Here is a 23,601-nt window from a genome sequence, read left to right as displayed (position 1 = left end):
TGATTTTATAAAATAATAATAATAATATCAATAATAATAATCTAAATAATGTATAACAAAAGTAACTTATTACTTTTGTGTTCGGAAATCTTCAATATTACGTTGGTTTTCGCTGGATGTCACGCTCTTCCAAAAATGTCCACCTTCAATTTTAGGAAATATATAAAAACAGTATAGATAAATACTGTAAAACAGTATAGCAAATACTAATGCCATGAAATGTTTAAAAATTATTGCATATTAGTTAACTTGTTTACCGCATTTAAATGTAGTAAACAATTATCGAAGAATACAATTATGACTAATAAAATATAACTTATAATATTTCACTTCTATCTGTAATATCGCCATGGTAGATCGTCCGAACGGCGAAGAAAGATCAATTGTTAAGATTGTTTTGTCGGCCAGGCATAATTAGTGGTAACTGTGATAAAATGCAAGTGTGGTAATGACAATACCAATAACATTAGCCTATATATAGTTCTAGGTTTACATCCAATGTTGAGAAGACATTTTCATATCTTATTAGCTATAACATCTAAATTAATTGCAGAAACAAATTCTCCGCCGTACTGCCCTTAGACCTGGTTAGGAATAATGATGTGTTTCAACCAATCAGAATTCACCATCAGAGACCATCAATAAATAATCAATTTCAGAAAGAATTCATTCCCTTTTTAGCATTGGTTTGTGAAGTGTCAGAATCTTGAATACTTAAATTTGCAAATTTTAAACTAAATTAGTGTAAAAATGATCAAATCAGAATGTAGAATTAAAAATACTAGCAAGGACAAATTCAAACAGATTGTGCTTCAACCAAAAAGAAGGAAAGTGGGGAGAAGATTTCAACCACTTCAGATCTACAACTGCTTCAAAAACATGTGTAATAGACTAGTAGCACCTGCCACAGGGTTTCCTCAGTTAAAGAAGAAACGAAGAGGTTATCAAAAGTTTGTTGTTCCCAGTGCATTAGACGTTATATTAGAAGAGGACGAAAGTGACGAAGAACAGTAGATGAGTGCCTACAAGCCAGTATGTCAAAATTTTTAGTTTTATTTACATTCTGTGATTTGTTATATTGTCTATATTAAATTAATTACATACATGTATTATATATAAATTTGAATAATATGATACAACTAGACTCAAAATTTTTTAGTGTTTATCATACACTTTGTATTTGTATATTGTTTGTATTAAATTATGCTGTGATTATAACAGTTTCATTGCAATTATTGATTAGCCATTACACAAACAATAACTTAAGAGCAAAGTGGTTTCTTTCTCTTGTGTGCTAACATGATAGGTAGAGAGAATAGGCCTAAAAGTCTTATACAGTAGTATCAGTGTGTGTTTATCATTCTTTTACACTATTGGCCATGAGGACTATATTACTGACTTTTCTTGTCATCTCAATTACTTTTCTACAAACTCACAAAATATTGGAAAAAGTTTCCAAAACAATTGTCCGACAAGAACTGCTTATAGATAATTTTACAGAAAAGCGTGAGTAAGTAGAAACATTAAGTTAGCTTTACACTAGACTGTTGTCAAATTGAGATCAATCTGTATGTGAATAAGTTAAATGTATTCGTACAATCAACATTATGAAGCTGAATGCAGTAGGCCTAACAGTTAAATAATAATTTTAGTTTAAATGTAGTTTATCATTTTTACAAGTGTGTATTTGCCTATACAGAATTTACAGAATACTCCAAAGCTAATTGGTACAAAAGTGATAAATTAAGTTGAAAAAAATTTAAAAAATGTCCTACGAAATGGAATATTGTGATAAAACAAATATATTGGCTAGCTAAAAAATATTAATTTTTTACTCAAGGTGTAGAATATTGTGTGCAAGCTAATGCTTACTACATTTGCTTAATAATAAATATGAGACAACGTACTGTACCCAAGGACCCTCACCTACACATAACGTAGCTACGGTGGGAAGGTTTGATTTAATATCCAGTTCACTTTCCTCTCAATGCAGCGTCTGGAATCTGATGCTGCTACAAGACTTCACTCCTGGAATCTGAAGCTGTGTTCTTCTGAAGAGATTGAAAAGAAGACGACGAAGAATCTCCATCCTCAACTATTCTTTCTGTGTTAAGAATCACAAATTTCACACTATCCTACCATAACTATGTTGTTACACATAATATTAAAAATTCAGAGTTTGAGCATGTATGAGATATTAATTAATAATTTAGGGTAACTTCAAAACTATTTTAGTAGTAATAAAAGCAGAGATGACATCTTTACATACTATATATTGGTGAGATAATGAAACAATGTAACAAGTAATACGTATTTATTGAACTAAATGTTTTCTTTGAAATAGTGTAGAGCCCCATCCTAATGATACAATATTAATATAGTTTTTAAAATTTAGTCCCATCCGTATGTCCACAATCCTAGATAATCAATTCCGAAAATCTCCAAATTTCGCTATCATAATTATTTCTATAACTCACCAAAGGTTTCCTGGCCCATCTATATTAATTTATTAGTTTTCATCGCAACTAACTCAAATACGATATAAATACTATACCAAATATTATTTCTCAAATTACGTCTTCTGAAAAACAAACGTGCTTCCACCTCGCTGGGGCTTACAGACAAGAAGAACGAGAGATTACGTATAGCATTCTTTGACCTCTAGTAAGTTTCCTATACATATAAAACTGTACTACATATATAAAAGTTAGCGTACCATTGAACCAGTGCTCGGTTTCTAGAACTAGAAGTGGTGTACTAACCTCCCAGTGGTGGGAGGGTATGGAATAACTTCTTAATAGAAGAAAGGAAGGCATGGGGGCACATCCCCAAACATTTCTGAAAATAAAAGATCTCAAAACAGTGCTGTTATGTATTTCTTAAGTGCAGGGGAACTTATCACTTGGGTACCAAAACTGATTATTTTTCTCAAAGAAAGGTACCAGAATGTTGTTTTGGTGCATTCCTTCTCAAATCGAGTACTACATTGAATTATAGAAAATTTGTATCATAGAAAATTGGCTGTAATGAAACAACTTTGATTTTATTCCCATAAGAACATTAAACCTCATGCATTTTCATGCTCTTATTTTAATTGTAGCGTTATTGGAGATGTCTCATTTGAAAGACACGATCAATATTGTATCCAAACTCTTTTTAGTTTTTTTGTAAAATGTATACTTTTTGAATTAGGTTTGAAAAAGGTTATAAATTTTGTTCTGAATAACCGATACAAATATCACGGTACAAAAAAACATAGTCCCTAATACTGCCGGTTTTTAAGGCTGGCTCTCATTTTATTAGCGTTGGATGAAATATTATTAAAGCAAATTAATAATATATCTTATATTAAAATAAATAAACAAGTAACAGTAAAGGACTAAAATAATCCTTAATTGAATTATATATATAAATATATGAAATAATGACATTTATTCCTTTAAAAGTATACATACAAAAAACAATTTAATCATAGGAATATAAGTTGACCACAGTATCCAGTAATTGTGGCCAACGATAATTAATTTTAGAAAATTACAATATAAACAATTAATTTGAGTCCAGCAACAAATTAAAAACTCACGCTCCGTGGTGCCTGTGCTAAATTGAGGAACTACAGATTATAATATTACATTATATGAAAAAAGAAAAATTACAAATTTCTTACTTTAATAACAATATAGGTCTATATGCTTGAACCTTACATTATAAGACTCATTCCAAAGTAAATATAAAAACAACTTGAGCGAGCAGATAGTAGATTTAGAATATACATAGATATAATTAATTATACAAGAGTAGCATTTAGAAAAGACACATCATCATAAGAAAATAACCAATATTTTATTTGATTTAAAAAAGATTTTGAGTTGGAACATGATTTAGTATAAGGTGGCAACTGATTAAAATACTTAGGAGCAATATACTGAAAAGACTGTGTTTAAAATTAGATTTGTTGACTTTAGGTAATCTAAATATTCGTTGTAAATTACTTCTTGTTTGGTAAGACAGGTTTTCTGTACCAGTGTTGCCACTTCTAATATAAAAGAGTTTTAAAACTTTGTAAACAAACAAATGGTTAGTGGGTAATATTTCTAGATGACAAAACAAAGGGTAGGAACTCTTTTGTGACAGTTGAGTATTATTCTTATGATATGATTTTGGGATACTCTGAGTTTTTCCAAATAGTTTTTAAATGTTCCCCCCCCCCCAGCATTGCACACCATATTGTAACCTGGAGTCAATTAGAGCAAAGTAAAGAATTCGTAATAGACTGGGTTCACAGAAATTCTTCAAGTAATAAAAAGTTCTGATTGAAAATTTGATTTTCTTCTGTAATAATGAAATGTGATTTTGCCAATTTAAATTTTCGTCTAAGGTAATACCCAAGTACTTAAAACTAGTATTTTTTTCTATCACTTCACATTTGCAATCTATCGACAAACAGTTCAAATTGTGCAAAGTTAACCCTGTAGGAAATTCAAAACTATTAACTAAATGAAAATTTACATATCTTGTTTTCATAACATTAATTACCATTTTGTTCACACAACACCATAACCTTAATAGTTATAAATCCTTATTTATATTCACCCAGATATCATAAATATTTTTCTCTGAATAAAAAAAGCAATGTCATCTGCAAAAACACTGTTTTGACCTGACATATTGTCAAATCTCATCTTCCTGTAACTGTCCCTTACTCTTCTGATAACTCCAGGTTAGGGCGTCCTGAGTACATGATTATCAATATTAGTTGTAATGGAATACACATTCTAGTGGCTGTGTGCTACGGGGCACCTGGCCTGGGTTTTCATGTGGAATTCGCACACTCACTTTTCAATTTTATGGCTCCTTACCATCAATGGTGGAATTTAACTGAAATTTACTGGGACCTGATCACTACGACAAAACCAACTTGACTAACCTCTTCTGTTCCTGTAATTGAACTATTCTTCCACTAAACACCACTCACCACACAGCTACTGCTGACACATAATGGATGTTATGGCGGTTACTGATGAATCTCGTTGTGCATCATGGACAATACCCTGCCCCTGGCCTTTCTCGATATGACCTCATCTTTTGTGTTTACAGACTATCTATTCCTAAGATGAGACCCAAATTCGTATCCTTCAGAAATTACAAATATATTGATTCAGATGCTCTTCTCAATGATGCGTGGGTTTTACTTTGGAATGAGGTAATTCTAGCCCCTACTGTTGATCTTATGGTTAATAAATTTAGCTCTTTGGTGTCTTCTCGTTGTGACCGGCACGCTCCACTGGTGACGAGGAGGGGGTGTTTAGGTGGCCAGCTTCCTGGATCACAGATGTTATACGCAATTTGCAGGCTCAAAGAGATTCTGTATTTCGTAGAGCAAAACGTACTGTCACCTGCTGATTGGCTAATATATAAAAGACTAAGGAACAGAGCCAAGCAACAAGTTCGCAATGCCAAAATAAGATTTTACTATATATAATTTTCTGTTCAACAATCAACAAAATCTTTATGGAAAAAGGTGAAAGAGCTTGTCATAGGTAAAGTTAACTCTGATAAGCCCATCGCAATTGATCTAAATATAATCATCAACTACTTTGAGGATATCCCTATTGATCTATCCAGTGCCCATGATTATACCAATGAGTTGAGTGTTGCTCCACTTAATCATGCTCAGCATCAATTCTCTTTTGTTGGTGTGACTGAGACTGATGTTACGAGTGAGATCTTGATGATTTCAAATAACGCAGTTGGAGCCGATAAAATACCTATGAAATTGTTTAAATATATTCCTCCTGTAGTCGTTCCTATAATTACAAATATTTTTAACAGATCTCTTTCTTCTTCAATATTTCTGTCTGTTGGGATACCTGCTATTGTTCGCCCACTTCAAAAATGTTCATGTCCTGGTGACCCTGCAGATTTCAGACCATTAGCATTCTATCAGCTTTATCTAAATGGCTTATAAGAGTGGTGCATCAGCATGTTTCTTTCTCGAATCTATTAAAACTTTGCCCAACTTTCAATCAGGATTTTGTTCTAATCACAGTACTACCAGTGCTCTTTTAAAAATTACTGAAGATATACGTTCGGCAATGGACAAAAGGCTTCTTACCATTTTAATGCTTTTTGATTTTTCTAAGGCTATCGACTGCATTTACCACCATTGCTTCTTTTGAAACTGTCTAAAATCGGATTCCCTCATGGCTGTGTGGAGTGATTTGGGCTGTATCTGTCAGATCGTCTCCTACTGGAAACCTGTAAATCGAGGGGTGCCACAAGAATCTGTTCTTGGCCCTCTTTTTTTAAAAATTTACGACAACTTAACTGCTATGATCAAACACTCATTTTTTCACCTGTATGCCGACGATTTGCAAATTTACAGTCACTTTCCCATTTCAAACTATCCAAACGTTGTTGCTGACATTGACGCTATTGCAACGTGGGCCTTCAAACACGTACTGAAACTTAACAAAAGCAAGACTCAAACTATTCTTATTGGAACTTCCAGACTTCTGAGCAGTATCGACTTGAACAACTCTCCTACACTCATATTGAACGGTCATCCTCTTTCATACAGTGACAAGGTCAAAAATCTTGACTGAATATTACAAAAATCTTAGTTGGGCCGATATTGTTACTCAGACCTGTGGCAGGGTATTTGCTGGTATTCATAGTCTTAAGCAATTTGCTATTTATTTACCCTTGAATTTCAAAGTAATGCTAGTGAAGACCCTGATTTTCTGCCATTTCAATTACTGTAGCATAGTAATAAATGATATGACAGTTGAGCTTTCGGACAAATTACTTGCTCAAAATTATTGTGTTCGCTTTATCTTCAACCTTAAACGATATGGCCATATAACACCCTTCATTAATCAGTTACATCTGCTAAAATTGAATCTACTCCGTCAGTTCCACATTCATAGCATGTTACATTCTATTTTGTTTAGCGATTAATCCCCTTCTTATTCGTCTGAACACGTTTCTTTTATTTCTGAAACAGGCAATTGGAAAACTCAACGTGGAGGGTTTTTGTTGTCTATTCCTGTTCATAGATTTCTATTTACAGTAAATAATTCACAGACTCTGCTTGTTGACTCTGGAATAATCTCCCGGATCATATCAGAGGTATTTGTAGTCGGGAGCGGTTTCAGGGGGTGCTTAAGGATAACAGTTGCCATCTGTTTGTTAAAGAGAGAGAGAGAGAGATTTAACATTTCTTTATTTCTCCTGCTGTGATTTAGACCAATCTACCATCACAACAGGTACAAAATACATTTACAAATATACATGAGTTGTGGTTACTATATTTTCAATAAAAGTTTTTCTTCCAACTGATAATTCTAGATTATTATTCTTAATATAAACAACAACATTACCTTCTAATCCAAACTTTTTAACTTACACAATTTTTATGTTGTAAATTATTACTATCATAACACCCAATTGCTTATAATAATCAGTTACATGTTGATCTAATCTTAATTTGAAAATGATAAGAGAGAGAGAGAGATGCCTAATACTTAACAGGTTCATTTTTATCTATGTCTACATGAGTCATGTAGCCTACTAGATGCTAAAGCACGGCGCCCACTGCGACCGGCCCGGCCTTTTTGTTAAGTCGAAATACACGCAATCAAATGGACACCCGCCCTCTGCGACCGGCCCGGTCCTGCCCAGCCCGGACCAGTCGCAGTGGGCGGGTGTCTATTTGATAGTATGCATTTTATAGTCAATAGTCAATTTTTTATTGCGGAGATAAAATATGTTAAAATTTGGACATACATACCACATCAAGCTCTCATTCAGACATACATTTGATCACTCATTCCACATTCATCCATCACCAATAATTCCCACTTAGTTCGAGAGTCAGTCTTGTTATTGTGTGGTGTCCCAGTCATATTCCAGAAACTCTTTTACATTGTAAAATGTATTTGACACTAAACAGCGTTTTAAACGAGTTTTTAACGCCTTGAGCGTAGAGGCTTTTATTAATTCATTAGGCAATCTATTAATAAAATGAACCCCTGCCTGTGAAGGCAAGCGTTCATAAACCACCGTTCTGTGTCTCCCAGTTCGGTAGTTGTGTCTGCCTCTAGTCCCGTACGAATGAATGTCTCGGCCCGTAGTCAAGGCACATTTAGACATACAATACAACGTTGTTTCTAAAATGTAGAGGCTAGGCAGAGTTAACAGTTGCAACCTCTTGAAAGTTAACCTGCACGACTCTCTAAACTTCAATTTTGCAATGGTGCGGATCGCTCGCTTCTGTAACTTAAACATTATTGAAGATTAGTTACACAGGCACCCCACAGTACTAATCCGAAAGTAAGGTGTGGATAAATCAAGCCATAATACGCCGTTATTAGAACTTGACTTGGGCAGTATTTGGAGAGACCTCAGAACATAAATGCCTGAAGCTAATTTTGAGTAAACGTGATCGATGTGATGGAATATTCACAAACCTTGATCAAAGTAAATTCCAAGGAATTTTGAGGAATAGACTTCTTCTAGTATTGTATCCGCTAACATAACTCTAGGTCCATACTCAAAGTCTACTGGGTTTAAAGTGAAATTTAAAACGTTAGATTTAGATGAATTTGTATTTAAATTGAGGCTATGAAAATGTTGGACACAATTGTTCATTCCAACAAATGAGTTTTGTTCCAAATCTGATTTCGAAGATTCGTTGAAACAAAGAGTCGTATCATCAGCATACTGCACGATTTTCCCGTGTGGCAGTGATGATTTTATGCCATTACCATAAAGCAGGAAGAGAATTAATTGGACTGAGAATGGATCCTTGAGGGACTCCATAACTCATATTCATAGAATTTGAAATACGATTAGAAATGTGGACAACTTGGGTTCTATGCCATGAGATTCCAGTCTGTCAAGCAATGTAATATGGTCAACACAATCGAAAGCTTTAGATAAATCGAGAAACACACTTAAAGTGTGATTTCGACTTTCCAATCCCTCTACAATCATATCGACAAGACCCACAATTACATCTATTGTCGATTTGCCCTTTCTGAAGCCAAATTGGTCATTTGAGAGCTGATTGTGTTTGTTCAAAAATTGAACCATTCGCACTAAAAACAACTTTTCAAATATTTTGCTTAAAATAGGCAAAATAGAGACAGGCCGATAGTTATTCATGAGTGTAGGGTCGTCTTTTTTAAAGATAGGGGTTACTTTTGACATCTTCAGGAGTGAGGGAAAAACTCCCAATTGAAATGAGGAATTTATCAATGCAGTCAGAGGCCTCACAATATGCTTCGAGCATTTTTTTTATGAGCCACATTAAGATCATTCGATGTTTTGGCTTCGAAATTTTGACAGAGTATAAAAGGCTGGGCCGGGCCGGTCGCAGTGGGCGCCGTGCTTAAGACGAAAGTAGCCCATTACTTATAGCACAAACATATTACTGTTGATACAATGCTATTTTGATTCTGCTAAAATATCTTCATCTTTAAATCTATACAGATATCTTAATGAAATTCATAGGTACATAAATTACCTGTACAACTAAAAAGTCAGTTACCCTGTAGAAGCACACAAAGAATGTCTACTCTATGTGACACCAGCTCTGAGAAGAAGTTCAAGTAAAAGGATATACTATTTTACCAGTCAGGACTTGGAAACCAAAGGCTCTAAGGTGACTTGCTATTCACCACCAATGTCTGTGGTAGGCGGTCTGCTTGCAACGTTGTGTGGCCGCTTTTGTGTGGGACAGTTTTGACTACAAACACGAAGCCATTCGGCGAGTTCAATTTTATACTGTAGCCAGATGTTAGTGACATTAACTAGTGATACCTTATTTGTTGTTAGATATGACAGAAATAAGGATACCTTACTGATTGAGGAAGTTATAAATTCATCCCGACTCTTTTTCGGTCTCTTATCTCTTACTTTTCTCAGAACTATAGGCTAATACTGTCAATGTCTACAGATGTCACTCTGTGCAATCGTTAGGATACTTCCCTCTCTTCAAATCGGGGGCACAGTCGGATGATGCCTGTTCTAGCTCCAAGTTTTACATAAGAGGGCTAATACTGAAATCCTACTACATTTGTCGGTTTAGTAAAAACTCTTGGAAGTTGGTTTTTGTAATCTGAGTCATACTTCTGTTTTCGTGAACACCGCTTTGTCCATAGCTACACAACTTTCAATCACCTGTATCTCGCTCCAATATCAGCACGTCACAGGTACAAGATTGATTGACTCAGCGACAAGTACTATGACAAGAAGGCAGGTGCCGGGGCCCGCACCCGCATTGCCAGTCATTCACCTCAGCATGGTAGCCGAAGATATAATGCGGCCCGCCTCCTGCTTGCCGATATTCGAAGACCCTCCTCACAGGTGAGTCCACTCAGCTCATTAGTGTACATTGGGCGGAGCTCTTTTGAACTTCCACGATAGAAAATAGTTTTAACTCCAAAATTTATCATCAGTACATTTATTTAGGCTATTTAAATAATTGCATATAGTGGAGTTTTTAAATATATTTTTAATTAGAGATTTGAACTATGAGTCATACATACATGCAACATTTTAGTGAAATACATCAATTCGCTTGGAAGTAGACACCCTATAAGTTACAAAACACAAACTATTCTGGACTGGAAGAAAAGAAAAAGTCAAAAGAATGTTTTTTTTTTCATAATACCATTTTTTCATTTCATTTGTTTTGGGTTCACATTGAATTGTAATAATTTTTTTATGAAAATAATCAACTGGCTGTATATAATAGGGAGATCGAATTGGAATAGGCAACAAATTTCCAAATTAGAAAAATAATGAGTTGTGATTTAAGACTGTAATAATAATGGGGGAAGTAAATATTTAGTCGCTATAGGTGCTGTAGTTCAAAATTAGAACAATCTGTTATTTAAAAAATGTATTTTTATAAAAGTACTTCACTCGTTTAATTAATATTTAAGCCCTCTGAAATTAGAGACAGCACACACACTTTGCTACGTTTAGATCTATAAGACAATATTAGAGTGTTTATAAACGCATGAACAACTCTTGAGAACGTGTTTTAAAGGCCAACGCTATTTGCCTCCGATGAACGTGGTTTCGAAAAATGTTTTATTTCTGAAGTTTAGCACTTAGTTATGCTACAAATATGATTTTCCGCTACTAAAAGTCATTGTTTAAAACTTGAAACATTTGTTATGTGGGACACTAGATTTGGTAACGTCCTTCGCAGAATTCTCGCTCTGGATGGTTCTAGGCGTTGCAGTTAATGTTGATGGTAGAATCTTCAGTTGGAATTAAAATATAAAATTGGCATTATACTATTTAACACAATAAAAGATGTTCATTTCGATTAGTTTTGCTTTGACAAACCGTATCAAGAGATTTGTGTTAGAGATGGGAAGCCTTCTGGCTGAGTTGTGAACGGTTAGGAAGGGCGTATGGAGAGATAAGTATGACAATAATGATGAATTACTATAAATAAAGTAGAATAGCTAATAATTCTATATATTATATTCTAATAAGTTTATCAATTAGGTTTAGATGAAGTTGTTGAAACAAATACTTTTTAACCTAATTTCAGAATTCTTGTACTTCCTTAGGAAGCGTTTTCGAACATTTTTCACTGGAAGAAACGTTTTTTAGGTCTCTTGAATACATTTCAGAGATGTAACATACGTTTACGAACACCTATATATTTAATCCATCATAAAAACTTGCTCTAATGATATAAACTTCTACAGGTAAAAATGCTTATTTTTCTTCGCCAGGTGTTATTTTTTATTTCAAAAGGCTGATTGTCGCGACTTTTCGTTTCCAGTAATTTACGAACAGACTATATAAAATAACATTAATAGTTCTTAGTCAACTATTGAGCGGTTTATTACTAGATAATTTAGAGGTCTGGTTGTTACAGTATTACACTATGTTTTGTTGTGCCCCTAGATACTTTTACGAGCCTAGGCTGCACTTATAAAGTTTAAATGTGTTTTCGTAATTACAGTGTTACGGTAAAAATACTACTATGAAATCTTTTCCTTGTTTGAAGGAAGTATGTATGAAATCTTGAGATCTTCGTTTCATTCTTAGAATTTCTATATCGTATTCTATTTATTTTAGATCAGTTATATTTTCTCAGAGCGCATGTAACTAAATAGATAATTTGAAGTAGTTGTATTGATGATACTTTTTTGTTTTGTTTTTAAGATAAAGAGCGACAGCTACATTTGATTGTACTTAATTTATTTTATCGGCAAGTAAATAAAAAATTGTATAAAAATAAAGTGTCTCTGGAGAAAACAATTTTTCTCCATATTTTACTAAGCAGGCTAAAGTCGTTTTTGTTTCATCTAAAATATAAGTAAAATTCTACTTTTCTCCTTGGTACAAGTGAAAGATTTCTGTTCCCTTCCTCACTTGTTCACAGAAATTGTTTACTGCGGCTGTTCTCTGCACGAGCTGCTTAATCTATCACCATACAATTATTTATCATTAATCGAAAGAGTTAAAACTATAATGGGGGAGTTGTTTTATGTAATGTAAAGAAAATATGTCTTATTTTACCAGGAGAAAGTTAGGGCTAAGAAGCCCTCTCTAACACTTAACCAACGGCTTAAAGGTGACTTTCGAACCATCACAAACGGCCGGGCATGCGGGCTGCTTGCAAGGACAGGATCGCTCAGCGGTCACCCACCCAAGTAGCAGCCACGCTGACGTTGCTTGATCCAGTTATCTTGCGATAACCGCTGTACCCGCTACACTATGCCATTAGCCAGTGGAAGCAATGTACCTGTGGAGTACAGGTTTTCACCCTAATGATATGGCTTTCCTCAGTTTTACCTCAAGAGCCAAACTTATCTTTCAAAGTGACAGTCGAACTTTACTCTCCGAATTCACACGCAATAATATTTTTCCTATTTCTCTTATAAAATAATACATCTTTAATTATGTTCAAGTTTGTATTTTCTGTTTACAGAACAAAAGTTATCCTAATCCTGGCAATGGCCCACACAACACTTATCATCGTAGGTAAGTACTGAATGTGATGGAGTTTTATATTGTTGAAGTTGTGGGTCATAAAGTTCCATCGTTTTGGGTCACTCACTATGGCAAACTGCTTAGAAGAGCTAATTATGCTGTTACTCATAATCACTCATTTAATATTCAGTAATGTGGAATAAATTTATTTATCAGTACATAAAACAATATTGCGAAGGGGAATAACATGATTTGTTAATAGTTTTAAGCATATAAAATAGTTTACTACGTTTAAATAATTAGCACTAGTCTTCTAGCATGATATCCGGAAAGAGGGAGTGCTTTTTTATATATAGCCTAGTTCTAAATTATAAATTTACAAATGTATCAACATCTAAGGGTAACATGTAAGTGGTGCTTTAGCTTTTTATACTTCGAAAAAACTCATACTTTGGGGCTTGAATAAGCAACTTAAGTAGTTTTAAAAATAATAACTATCAGGTTAAATGAAATAGACAAAGCCAATGTTATTAAGAAACATAGCCGACTACATACAACATTACACAGTAGGGCGTTTACTCCACTTAGCTAAAAATCTGTATATGCGACTTTATGTTTGTTTTCAATTTCATTGATATGATTTATCGATAAATTGTTTCAGGACTCTAGAAACCGATATGTATGTGTGTATCCAACTGGAAGGTGTTCTGTGGTAGTTTGTACTTCGCTCTAGTGCTGGTGCAGTCCCACCAGTGCCGTTTAGTATACTTTCTAGCGTCCAGTCCTGTTTTTCTTCTTCATGTGGCTACGATTCATTTTTATTTTTAATACAGTACTAGGGAATTCTGCAGAGAGTGTTTCACTCTATCTACCTGCTTTATCTGTTGTGTGACAATCAACAATGCTATGCTAACAAGTTTCATTTAAAATTGTTGTGAATAACATACACTGTATGATTTGTTTTTATTAATATGATTTTTATACAATGTGGGGCTGTACTTTTCTGTGGCAATGCTCCAGGTAAAGGAGCAACCCTATTGTATTGCAAAGGACTTATGTTAGGTGGGTTATATTATTAAGTGGGTATATGAATTCAAGATCCATTACTTTATTGGATTCAATGTAGGGAAATCTAAAACAGTGTCATGAGTATAATCTTTGATTGAATTAATTGCAGTGGTGTGTATAGAATCTTATTTCGAGAAGAGGGGAGGCTGACATACTGAGTGGTTTAGGAAATATAAAATATCCTCCAAAAATAGGGGCTGGGGAATCTTTCCCCAGGAAATTGATGAACTTTAAGACCTCATAAATGTGTTTCAGCTTAAAACAAACTACTGGGTACAATTTAGATATTTGTCTTTCAAAATGTCTAGGGAGTTGTGTAAATAATACAACCAAATGTAAGTTGTATCTTTAAAAAGAGATATCTTGCTAAACTGTATACAACCAAAAGTTGTTCAGTAAAATAAGTTCAGGAAAAATAAAACTTTGTAGTTTGTAAAAAGTTTGCAGAGATGATAAAAGTATAAAGTATTTATTTTTTTCATCTTTATTCTTTATTCATTTCATGTCTAAACTAAAATCATGGTTTTAAATTTATATGTAAATATTCTTTAGTGAATATATAACTAGTTGAAACAAATAATAGAATGTGGCATTTTAAATCAAGAAACTTGTTGCAGAATGTATGGTTGTGAGCTCTATTCTGAGTGCTGGTCTAGGAGTATCAGCTGCACAGTTTGATGATCAGTTCGACCCTTTTGATGACAGCTTCTATGAACCTGGTCCGCCATACTTGGGTGATGTTGTCAAGAATGTGCCTAGAGTGGGCCGCAGGAACGATTTCTTCCTGAAGGCGGCTAAGTCTGTTCCCAGGATTGGCCGAAGGAGTGACGTCGAATCAGCTAGTGACTCAACAGACATCTTCAATCCTACTCTCTCCAAACATATCCCCAGGATTGGGAGACGTAATGACTTCTTCCTGAAAGCAGCCAAATCCATTCCCAGGATCGGCAGGCGGAATGATTTTTTCCTTAAGGCAGCAAAGTCAGTTCCTCGGATAGGACGGCGAGATGAAGAAAATTCAGTCCTCACCAAGCGCAATGCTCTCACTAATGGTGTAAGTTTTGATGCTTCATTTACCTTTCACAAAGGTGTTAATACATAAAACCTCTAGAATCAAATAAAATGAGGAAGAGCAAATTTTTCATAATTTCTGAACATTAAGTGAGACTTTCAATTTTAAAGTCATTGAAATCAACTCACTGTTATTGATATATTAATGTAATTGGATTTGACCTCAACATTGAAAACATGCCCCTTAACTATATACAGTAACTAAATCTCACTAGTAACTCTTCTTTCATCCATCACCAGATCATGGATTGAACAAAAAGTTGAAAGCCACTTGTAAATCACCCTAATCTCATCAACAGATTCACCACAATAAAGATTTATAATAAGTTTCTCAGTTTTTACTTGAGACGACCTTTCAGAAAGTAATATTTTATCAACATCCAAAATGTTTGTTTATCCATTATGAAGAAATTTATCAATGTAAGCGACAATCCAAAATGGTTGAAAATTGATAGATGGTCCTACACGACATATTACTTCCTAAATATAACCTCAATACTCGCCACCAGTGATTGTCATTTTGAATATGCACAGACTTTTCAAACCAGTGTCATACAGCATGTTCATTTTAACTGGGCCACAACTAGGGTCTAAAAGACTAGTTATTTTAAAGCAATGTTTAAATGAGGTAAATTACCTTAAATTTTATAGATAGTGACATTAAGTTATTGGAATTGTGAAAAACTGCAACCATTATACTACATGACTGTGAACTTCAAAATATTTTATAAAACATCTCTTTTATTGTTTTTAGATACAACACAACATTTTATTTATTAGAAATTACTGGTAAGCTTCAATCTCATCAATAAACCAAATGTTAAATTTTTGAATTCCCAAAGGTATCCTGAGTAAATCATTCAAAAATAATTATCATTTTTAAAAAGGTCATGTGCAGGGTTGGCTTTATGTTTGGTCTTCTTAAATGTAAAAAACTATTTTTATAATTCAAACATTATTTAAATTAACGTGTACAAATATGCATATATATATATATATAAAAATATTGTATATATATATATATATATATATATATATATATATATATATATATATATATATATATATACTATTGTATTTTAACATTCAAAAGCAGTGACCAACATCCAGTATGCTACTAAATTTCAGTCATCTGTAGAGTAATCATTAAGTTTGTTAATGATATGAACATTTTTATCAGCATGTTAGCATGCTAATAGGTGTGTCTGCCTGCTGTGAAATACTGTTTTATATATATCTATGAAAACGCTTTCTCACCAATGAACACCGTCAAGACAAAAAAATGTTTTGAACTAACTGCTTTGGAAGAAATGTGGGTATTCTTATCGCCACTCAACACAGAAATTCATTTATAAACGAACAAGTACACAAAACAAATTTCCCCCAACATCCGATTTCAGACATGATTTCTTAAGACAGTTTGAACAATTCTGTAGTGCACAGGACTTCACTATAGGATTTTTAACTATTACCCCAGGGTTAAAGAACAATAAAAAGCAAAACATTTGTTATTCTACATTGATGTTGAAAATATACTTAGTCTTTGACAACATCTATTGTTATTCCTTCAAATCTATAATTCAACCCCAAAATATACAATCTTCCTGCAGAACCCTTTCCATAATACAAGTTTGTTCATTTACATATTTCCAAATGCATTGCAGCTCAAAGTCAATTAATATTACGCCACAAGGATCTACAAAACCATTCATATTGTAATGATGAGTGTTGTTTTTTATAACAGGTGGAAGGTGGTGAAGTGGCAGCTTGGCCATGGTTTCGGAACCCAGATCTCATTCCAAGAGCTTTCAAGAGGAGCGAATCTCCAGGTATATAGAACAGTACCTCTTCTAATTCTTGAATGAATATCAACTGTTAAGATAAAATAACACGCATGTATTTTTTAAGATATCCAACACTGAACTTTTAAAATTGAAGTATTTTTGTACTGGTCCAGACAATTAGAAATAACCCGCATCCAATTTTTCCATTTACACAGCATTAAAAAAAAATCTTAAGACATTCAGCCTAACTGGTGAGAGCCATCTTTGGTCCAGCATGTAAAACTAATGCTGATACAGTAATACCACCCACTTATAAACTTGAGTAGAAACGTTCAACCAATGAGCGATTTAAATGTATTCATTGTCACAGGTTTTTCATTATCTGATGGTTAATGCTGTACATAAAATAACCTATTTTTAGTTGAATGACACTGTATTCAAAAGGTCTCTATTTTTGTTTTATTTTCCACCTGCATTGTTTCATATATATATGTAGAGTATTTTAAAGTCCCGCACAGGCTTTATAATTCCCGAATGATTACAGGTAAAGCAATAACACTTGGTACATCATTACTGCACCTATAAATCTTCTTTTTGAAGTAACTATAATTTTGTTTGTCATGTCAGGGGGATGGCCCGCAAGGAGTCAGAAGATAATCTTAAATGAGAGCATATATCAAGCGAGTAGTACATCAAATTATAGGTCTATATTAGTAGAGTACAATGCTGCAAATCCAACTTCAAAAGGTCCACTCTTTAAAAATTATGGAAAAATATTAATGTAAGATGATTGTACATCTTTATGAAGGAGTTGTTTAGCAAAGATGAATGATAGAGTGAAAAACCTGGTATTAGTTATTATAATAGAAAGTTCTTATTTTTAGGTTGGACTTCGCACTTTACTTGATGTACACTTTAAAACAATGTACATCTTGAGCTACGTTTACGTTACATTTTTTTACCGAACTCCTTGTGGACCATTCTCCATTGGATTTGAAGAGTCACTAAACTAACTTAAAACTATTTTTTAAGACCAGTATTCATTTACTAAGTTTAACTTTCACAACTTGAGCCAAGACAAGAACTAACCATCTGGAACAGGACCTACATTGCAAATGTTTCAAACTTTAAACCAACATTATTTTTTAAACCTTTTGAAGCGAAATTTGGAGCATTGTACTCTACTAATATATACCTTTAAGTTGATGTATTACTTGACCTATGCTCTGATTTAAGATTTCTTTCTGACTCCTTGCGGGCCATCCCCCTGATGTGATAAAAAATGGTAGTTACTTCAAAAAATAGATTTATAGGTGCAGTAATGATGTACTAAATTTTATTGCTTTATCTGTAATCGTTCGGGAATTATCAAGCCCATGCAGGACTTTTTACACCCTTTATATAACTGGAATAATTACTGAACTCAAGATTTAGTACATGTGTTCTACAAATCTAGAAAATAGACATACATATTACACTCATGTTATTATTCTAATCCTATTTGCTGCCTATATGACAGTACAAACTGTCTCAAAAGAGGCTTCCATATGAATTCTAAATCTGAAAGTACTTTTAATAGTCCTAAATTAGAAGTTTTATTTTAAACTGATATATCCTGTATATAGTGTAGAGACATTAAATAGTCATAATGTGTGACCTACAGCCTAAATTATTTTCTTTAATAGATATGGATAGTTCCCTTTTAAAAGAACAAGTTATTTTTTACAAATCACATTTCTGATATTTGTGTTTTTATAATGGTTATAAATAACAAAAAAAAGAAGAGAATTAAATATTCTGAAACATATGGTTCTAGACGTACTGATCTTATATTTTCTCTAAAATTTGCAGAGTTTTAAAATACCCAAGTAAAATTAAGAATAGCTTTTTAAATTTCATCTTCAAATTAGTGTGTACATATCATAGAATAAATGATGATTCGTAATTCACCTTAAAAAGCAAATATTAAAAAGAAATATTGTTAAATTTCAAATCTTTTCCTACTTCCATATTTTATACTTTCACCAATAATTTTATTAACGCCTGAGAGATTGCATCTCCTTCCTGGACGTGAGAGGTCACGTGGAGGCAATGTGCTCACGCTTACTTTTTTATTATTTTTATTTTCCTTTAATACGAAATCTTCTCAAAAAGTCTTGTAACCACTTTGACTACCTGTGCCTCAGAATATACCACTTAAAATTACTTTCAAATAAAACTGTGTCAGTATAAAACAAATATGAAGTACTGTATTTCTTGCTGTAAAATTTAGACAAGGCGAGAGGTTGCGAGTGAGAAAATTGACGGATGTATTTTTTTATTAATTTACCTAAGATATTGGCCTGTACTTCAAAGAAAATGTGTCTAACGAAAGAACAACATTGAAATTTAAATATAAAATTATTGTGAGTATTTATAAACGTCAATGTTTATATCAAGGAATATTACTGATTTGGGTGCTGGGGACAGCAAAATTTTAATTATTTTGGAAACTAAGTGACTAAAACACTAACATATCACAAGGTCTTATGAAAAAATATACGAGAAGGAAAAAAGGAGAGAGATTAGACAAGTTCCAAAGCTGCTGATATTATTAATCATTGTAATACTACAGAACTTTTAAAATGCCCCCTGTGTGACCTCTCACGTGTTGGCTGTAACTATGATACTCTTTTTAGCACTATATATTATATTTCTACAGTAAATGTTCATTGTATGAACAGAAATATAAACTGTTGATTTATTCTTGAATCAAAACTGTTGTTTGAATTACCAGTGGAACCTGAGGCCAGAGAAGTAGACCACGGGCTAGTCGTCTATGAGTTGAATCTCCACAAAGAAATGGAGGAACCGAGATTGCAAGCTGAAGTTTAACTACTAATACCTGCTTTATATTTATTTTGTTCCTGTGGTTAGACTGGAAATAAAAGTATTAAATTGTATATAATATGTCTCTTTTTCCTGTTACTTTCTGTTGACTTACTGGAATTAAAAACTTGTGTATAAGGAATAAACTGTGTTGCTGTAATGAACTTCAAGGTAAGAAAGAAGGGAACTTTATATGTGGAGGCAACAGCAGGTTATCTGGCCAAACACTGTATTGGGAAATAATACTAATTTCTTTACACTCGATATTTATTATATACCGTCTATGTTTAGCCAGGTAAATAACTAATTTGTAACACAATGTCTCATCCTTCAACTATCAAACACTTCACTTTAAATTTAAAACTTTTTATCAGTATAAATTTGTATGTTTATGGAACTTTCATAATTTATTACAGGCTGAATAAAAAATATAATTTAATGTAATATCTAATAAAGTACCTGATTTTACACAATTTTATTTTACAGGTTTTTTTTCCTACTTTGATTATATGTTTTTAGACAACACTTTTTGCCTATCAAACGGATATTTTCTTTCATTCAATTTCAAAGTTTTGAAATATAATATTTGTTTTATATGGGTTTGGTGGCTTTTTTGAAATACCATTGCCAAAGTTATGTTTAGTCTAGTAATACACACTTTAATGGCACAACGTACTGACGTCTGATTACTACTTGATGTGTCTATGTTAATAATCCTTTCTACCAATAAGGTATTTAAATGTCTTAAAGAATTTTTTCTGTGAATTTAAATGTATGTAGTGGGTTAGTCTTCTTCATGTTTAATCATTTTTATTGCCATCAATAAAACACTAAAACATTTACAGATAAACAGTGCAACACTTCCAAATCTCATTGCTTACATATAGCATGCTCAACAGCTGAGTTTGCTTTCTGCTTTATACTGTTCACTGCTGTTTCTCTCTCATATTCGCTAAATATTCATTTGGTAGAATGTGGCAGTGCACCATTTTATTCAGTTGCTTGCACAAGCCATGAGCAACAAACAACTGATACCTCTCGACTGTGACATGTTTGGCGCTTCCAGCTTGTGCAAGTGTACCTTCAAAGTGGTCATGCTAGCTTATGCATTAACAGATTTCGTTGAAACAAGTACCATTGGAATTTTAATAAAACTGCTCAAATAGTTGGGGTCTAGTAAATTTGTTATAACTATACTGGTGATTTTTGTTATTTGAATTTAAAAATTTGCAGTTTACATCATTTTGTTAATATTAAAGAAATTAATACAATTATTTTTTTGAATTTTTTTCTTGTTAATCAAACCTATGTGCAAAATTAGGTTTCTTTAGCTTAAATAGTTTTACAGATATTTTTTTATAAAAAATACAAAATGGTAGCTGGAGGCTAAACAACACATTTCTCAATCTATATTTATAGGAAATTTTTTGGCTTGAAATGATGAGTACTATCACTCACAAAAGTTTGTAACACCCTTTGTGAACACCCTATATATTGTTTCCGTACACAGCATGTTTCATAACTATGAGGGTCATTCAATAATTAAAGAGACAAACAGATCTAGAGAGGAAACAGTTAATTTTTACAAAACAACACTTTTACTACTTTTCAACATAATTTCCTTGAACATTTATGCACTTGTTCCAATGGACCATAAGCTATGTTATACCAGCTGCAAAGAACTCTATCTTGGTGTATCAGCCAATTTCCCACAAACTTCTTGACGCCCTTGTTATCCTAGAACCTCCTTCCACGCATTTCTTCCTTTAGCGGACCAAACAAGTGGAAATCACTTGGTGCTACATCTTAACTGTAAGGGGGGCGAGGCAGTACTTCCCAGCCCATTTTTTTAATGGTTTCTCGGGTTAGTTGAGCAGTATGAGGACATACATTGTCTTGTTGGAAAATCACACCTCTCCTCTGAGATCCACAACATTTCTCTCTCATGGCTGGCGTCACTTTTTTCAAAAGGATATCTGAGTATTACTGGCTGTTAATTGTACACTCTTCAAGATAACCACAAAAAACCGGACCTTCAGCATCCCAAAAACACCGTCAACATGACTTTTCCTGCTGATGCTTGAGTTTTGAATTTTTTCCTGACAGATGAGCTGGTACGCTTCCACTCCGTGCTTTGCCTTTTTGATTCTGGCTGTTAAAATTCTGTTGAGGAAGTGTTCACCTTCTCTTTCAGAACATTCCTGTAGCTATGTTCACACTCTCAATCTTGTTTCCTTGTGTAGCCGTGTCAACTTCTTTGGGACCCATATTGCACATGTTTTGCGGTACTTCAACTTGTTTTTAATAATGTTATGAACATACTCACATGAACTTTTTCAACTATCATTTCCACAGTGACTCAGTTGGTCAGCACGAATTACGTCAATTCGACATTCCAGTGAGGGAGTTGAAACTTCAACTGGTCAGCCAGGACAGCGTTCGTCAGTCACTGAGTCTCGGCCATTTTTGAACTGTTCTATCCACTTGTAAAAATTTGCACGATTCAAACAGTTTTCACCATACACTTCAGTCATTCTGGAGTATATATTCACTGGTTTTTCACCTTCAGCAAGTAAAAAATGAATAACAGAATGTTGTTCAACTAAAGTGGAATTTTCAAGTGGACTTAATTAAATGCATTTTTGCAAGTTATAAAAACAACAATGTTAATCAATCAGCTGATCAGGGCTTATGCCAGTGATGCCAACTTAAAGCTATAAAAGTATCAAAATTACCCTACCAACAGTTTTCTCCCCAGACCTGTTTGTGTCTTTAATTATTGAACGACCCTCATACTAAATAATGTTTCTGAATACATTTAGAGGTTTAGAGGTAGAATATAAAGTTACTGAAAACTTTTACGTTGTACTTATTTTGAAGAGAGTAAAATAAGAGGCACCACTAAATAAAACTTCAAATTAGGATCTAACAAAATTTAAATACCTTTTTTTACTCAAAATCTTGTATATATGTTTTATTAACATATGATATAAAACTTAACTAATTGTAGCACTTATTTAAAGTAGTGATATTTATACAGTAGTTTGGTAATATACATTTTAGTAGGAAATATGTCTTATTGTTGGATATTCGTACAACAAGCAAAACACATGCTTCTAGAACACTATCAGTTGAATTTTTATTTCATCCAACATTACACGGTTTCAACATAAGAAATAAATCTTTTGTATAGAAAATGATATAAATTTGTGTAGTATACCAAACTATGAAAAATATTACAGGCTAAGAAAAACAAAAGGAGGAGGGGACTTGTAACTTTTCTGTAAATCAAACAAAATAGTACAGTACTAGAAACCATCACAGAATCATATTAGTGCATATTGGGTGAAGTTTTGGTTACAAGATTCAAAGACAAGATATGTCTAAAGGCTATCTAGACCACCTATTCCTTCATGCAAAATTACAAAGAAACATTTTCTGGAAGAAATAGATTCGGAACTCATCTTTCAATACAATTGATCATACAGAATTAGTTGATGCATTTAAAAATCAGGAATAAAAGTCATCTTGGTCCACTACTTTTTGTAGTTTAAATAAATGCAATGTTTGATATAATAAAAGGATGTAAGAATTGGAAATTTGCCGATAATATAGTCCTGGAATCAGGTTACAAGAACCACGATTTGGCCCAGAAAGCTCACCAATCGGATCTGAATGAAATAACTAAGTAGGCACATGATAAGGTGTCTGCTAATCGTTACTGTTAGCTAAATATAAGTAAACTATGAGTTCAAGTAATAATATCATCTATTGCTATTGGTTTTATAATTAACTACAGTTTGTAAGTAGCACATTTTTCTTAATATTAATAGTTTATGCT

The 23,601-nt window shown here is 33.3% G+C and overlaps 1 protein-coding gene across 1 annotated transcript; it reads left to right on the top strand.

Annotated features, from left to right (window-relative positions):
- Positions 1 to 10,299: 10,299 nt before the first annotated feature.
- LOC124368544 lies at positions 10,300 to 19,834 on the top strand. Its single transcript, XM_046825786.1, has 5 exons — positions 10,300 to 10,371; positions 12,968 to 13,020; positions 14,655 to 15,091; positions 16,853 to 16,937; positions 19,669 to 19,834. The coding sequence occupies exons 1-5, from the start codon at positions 10,307 to 10,309 to the stop codon at positions 19,764 to 19,766; spliced, it is 738 nt and encodes a 245-aa protein (XP_046681742.1). The 5' UTR covers positions 10,300 to 10,306; the 3' UTR covers positions 19,767 to 19,834.
- The last annotated feature ends 3,767 nt before the right edge of the window (positions 19,835 to 23,601 follow it).

This window comes from Homalodisca vitripennis, chromosome X, assembly GCF_021130785.1.
Source record: "Homalodisca vitripennis isolate AUS2020 chromosome X, UT_GWSS_2.1, whole genome shotgun sequence".
Taxonomy (NCBI): Eukaryota; Metazoa; Arthropoda; class Insecta; order Hemiptera; family Cicadellidae; genus Homalodisca; species Homalodisca vitripennis.
Note: the sequence above shows the minus strand (reverse complement) of the source record. Positions and strands in the feature narration are given on the sequence as shown.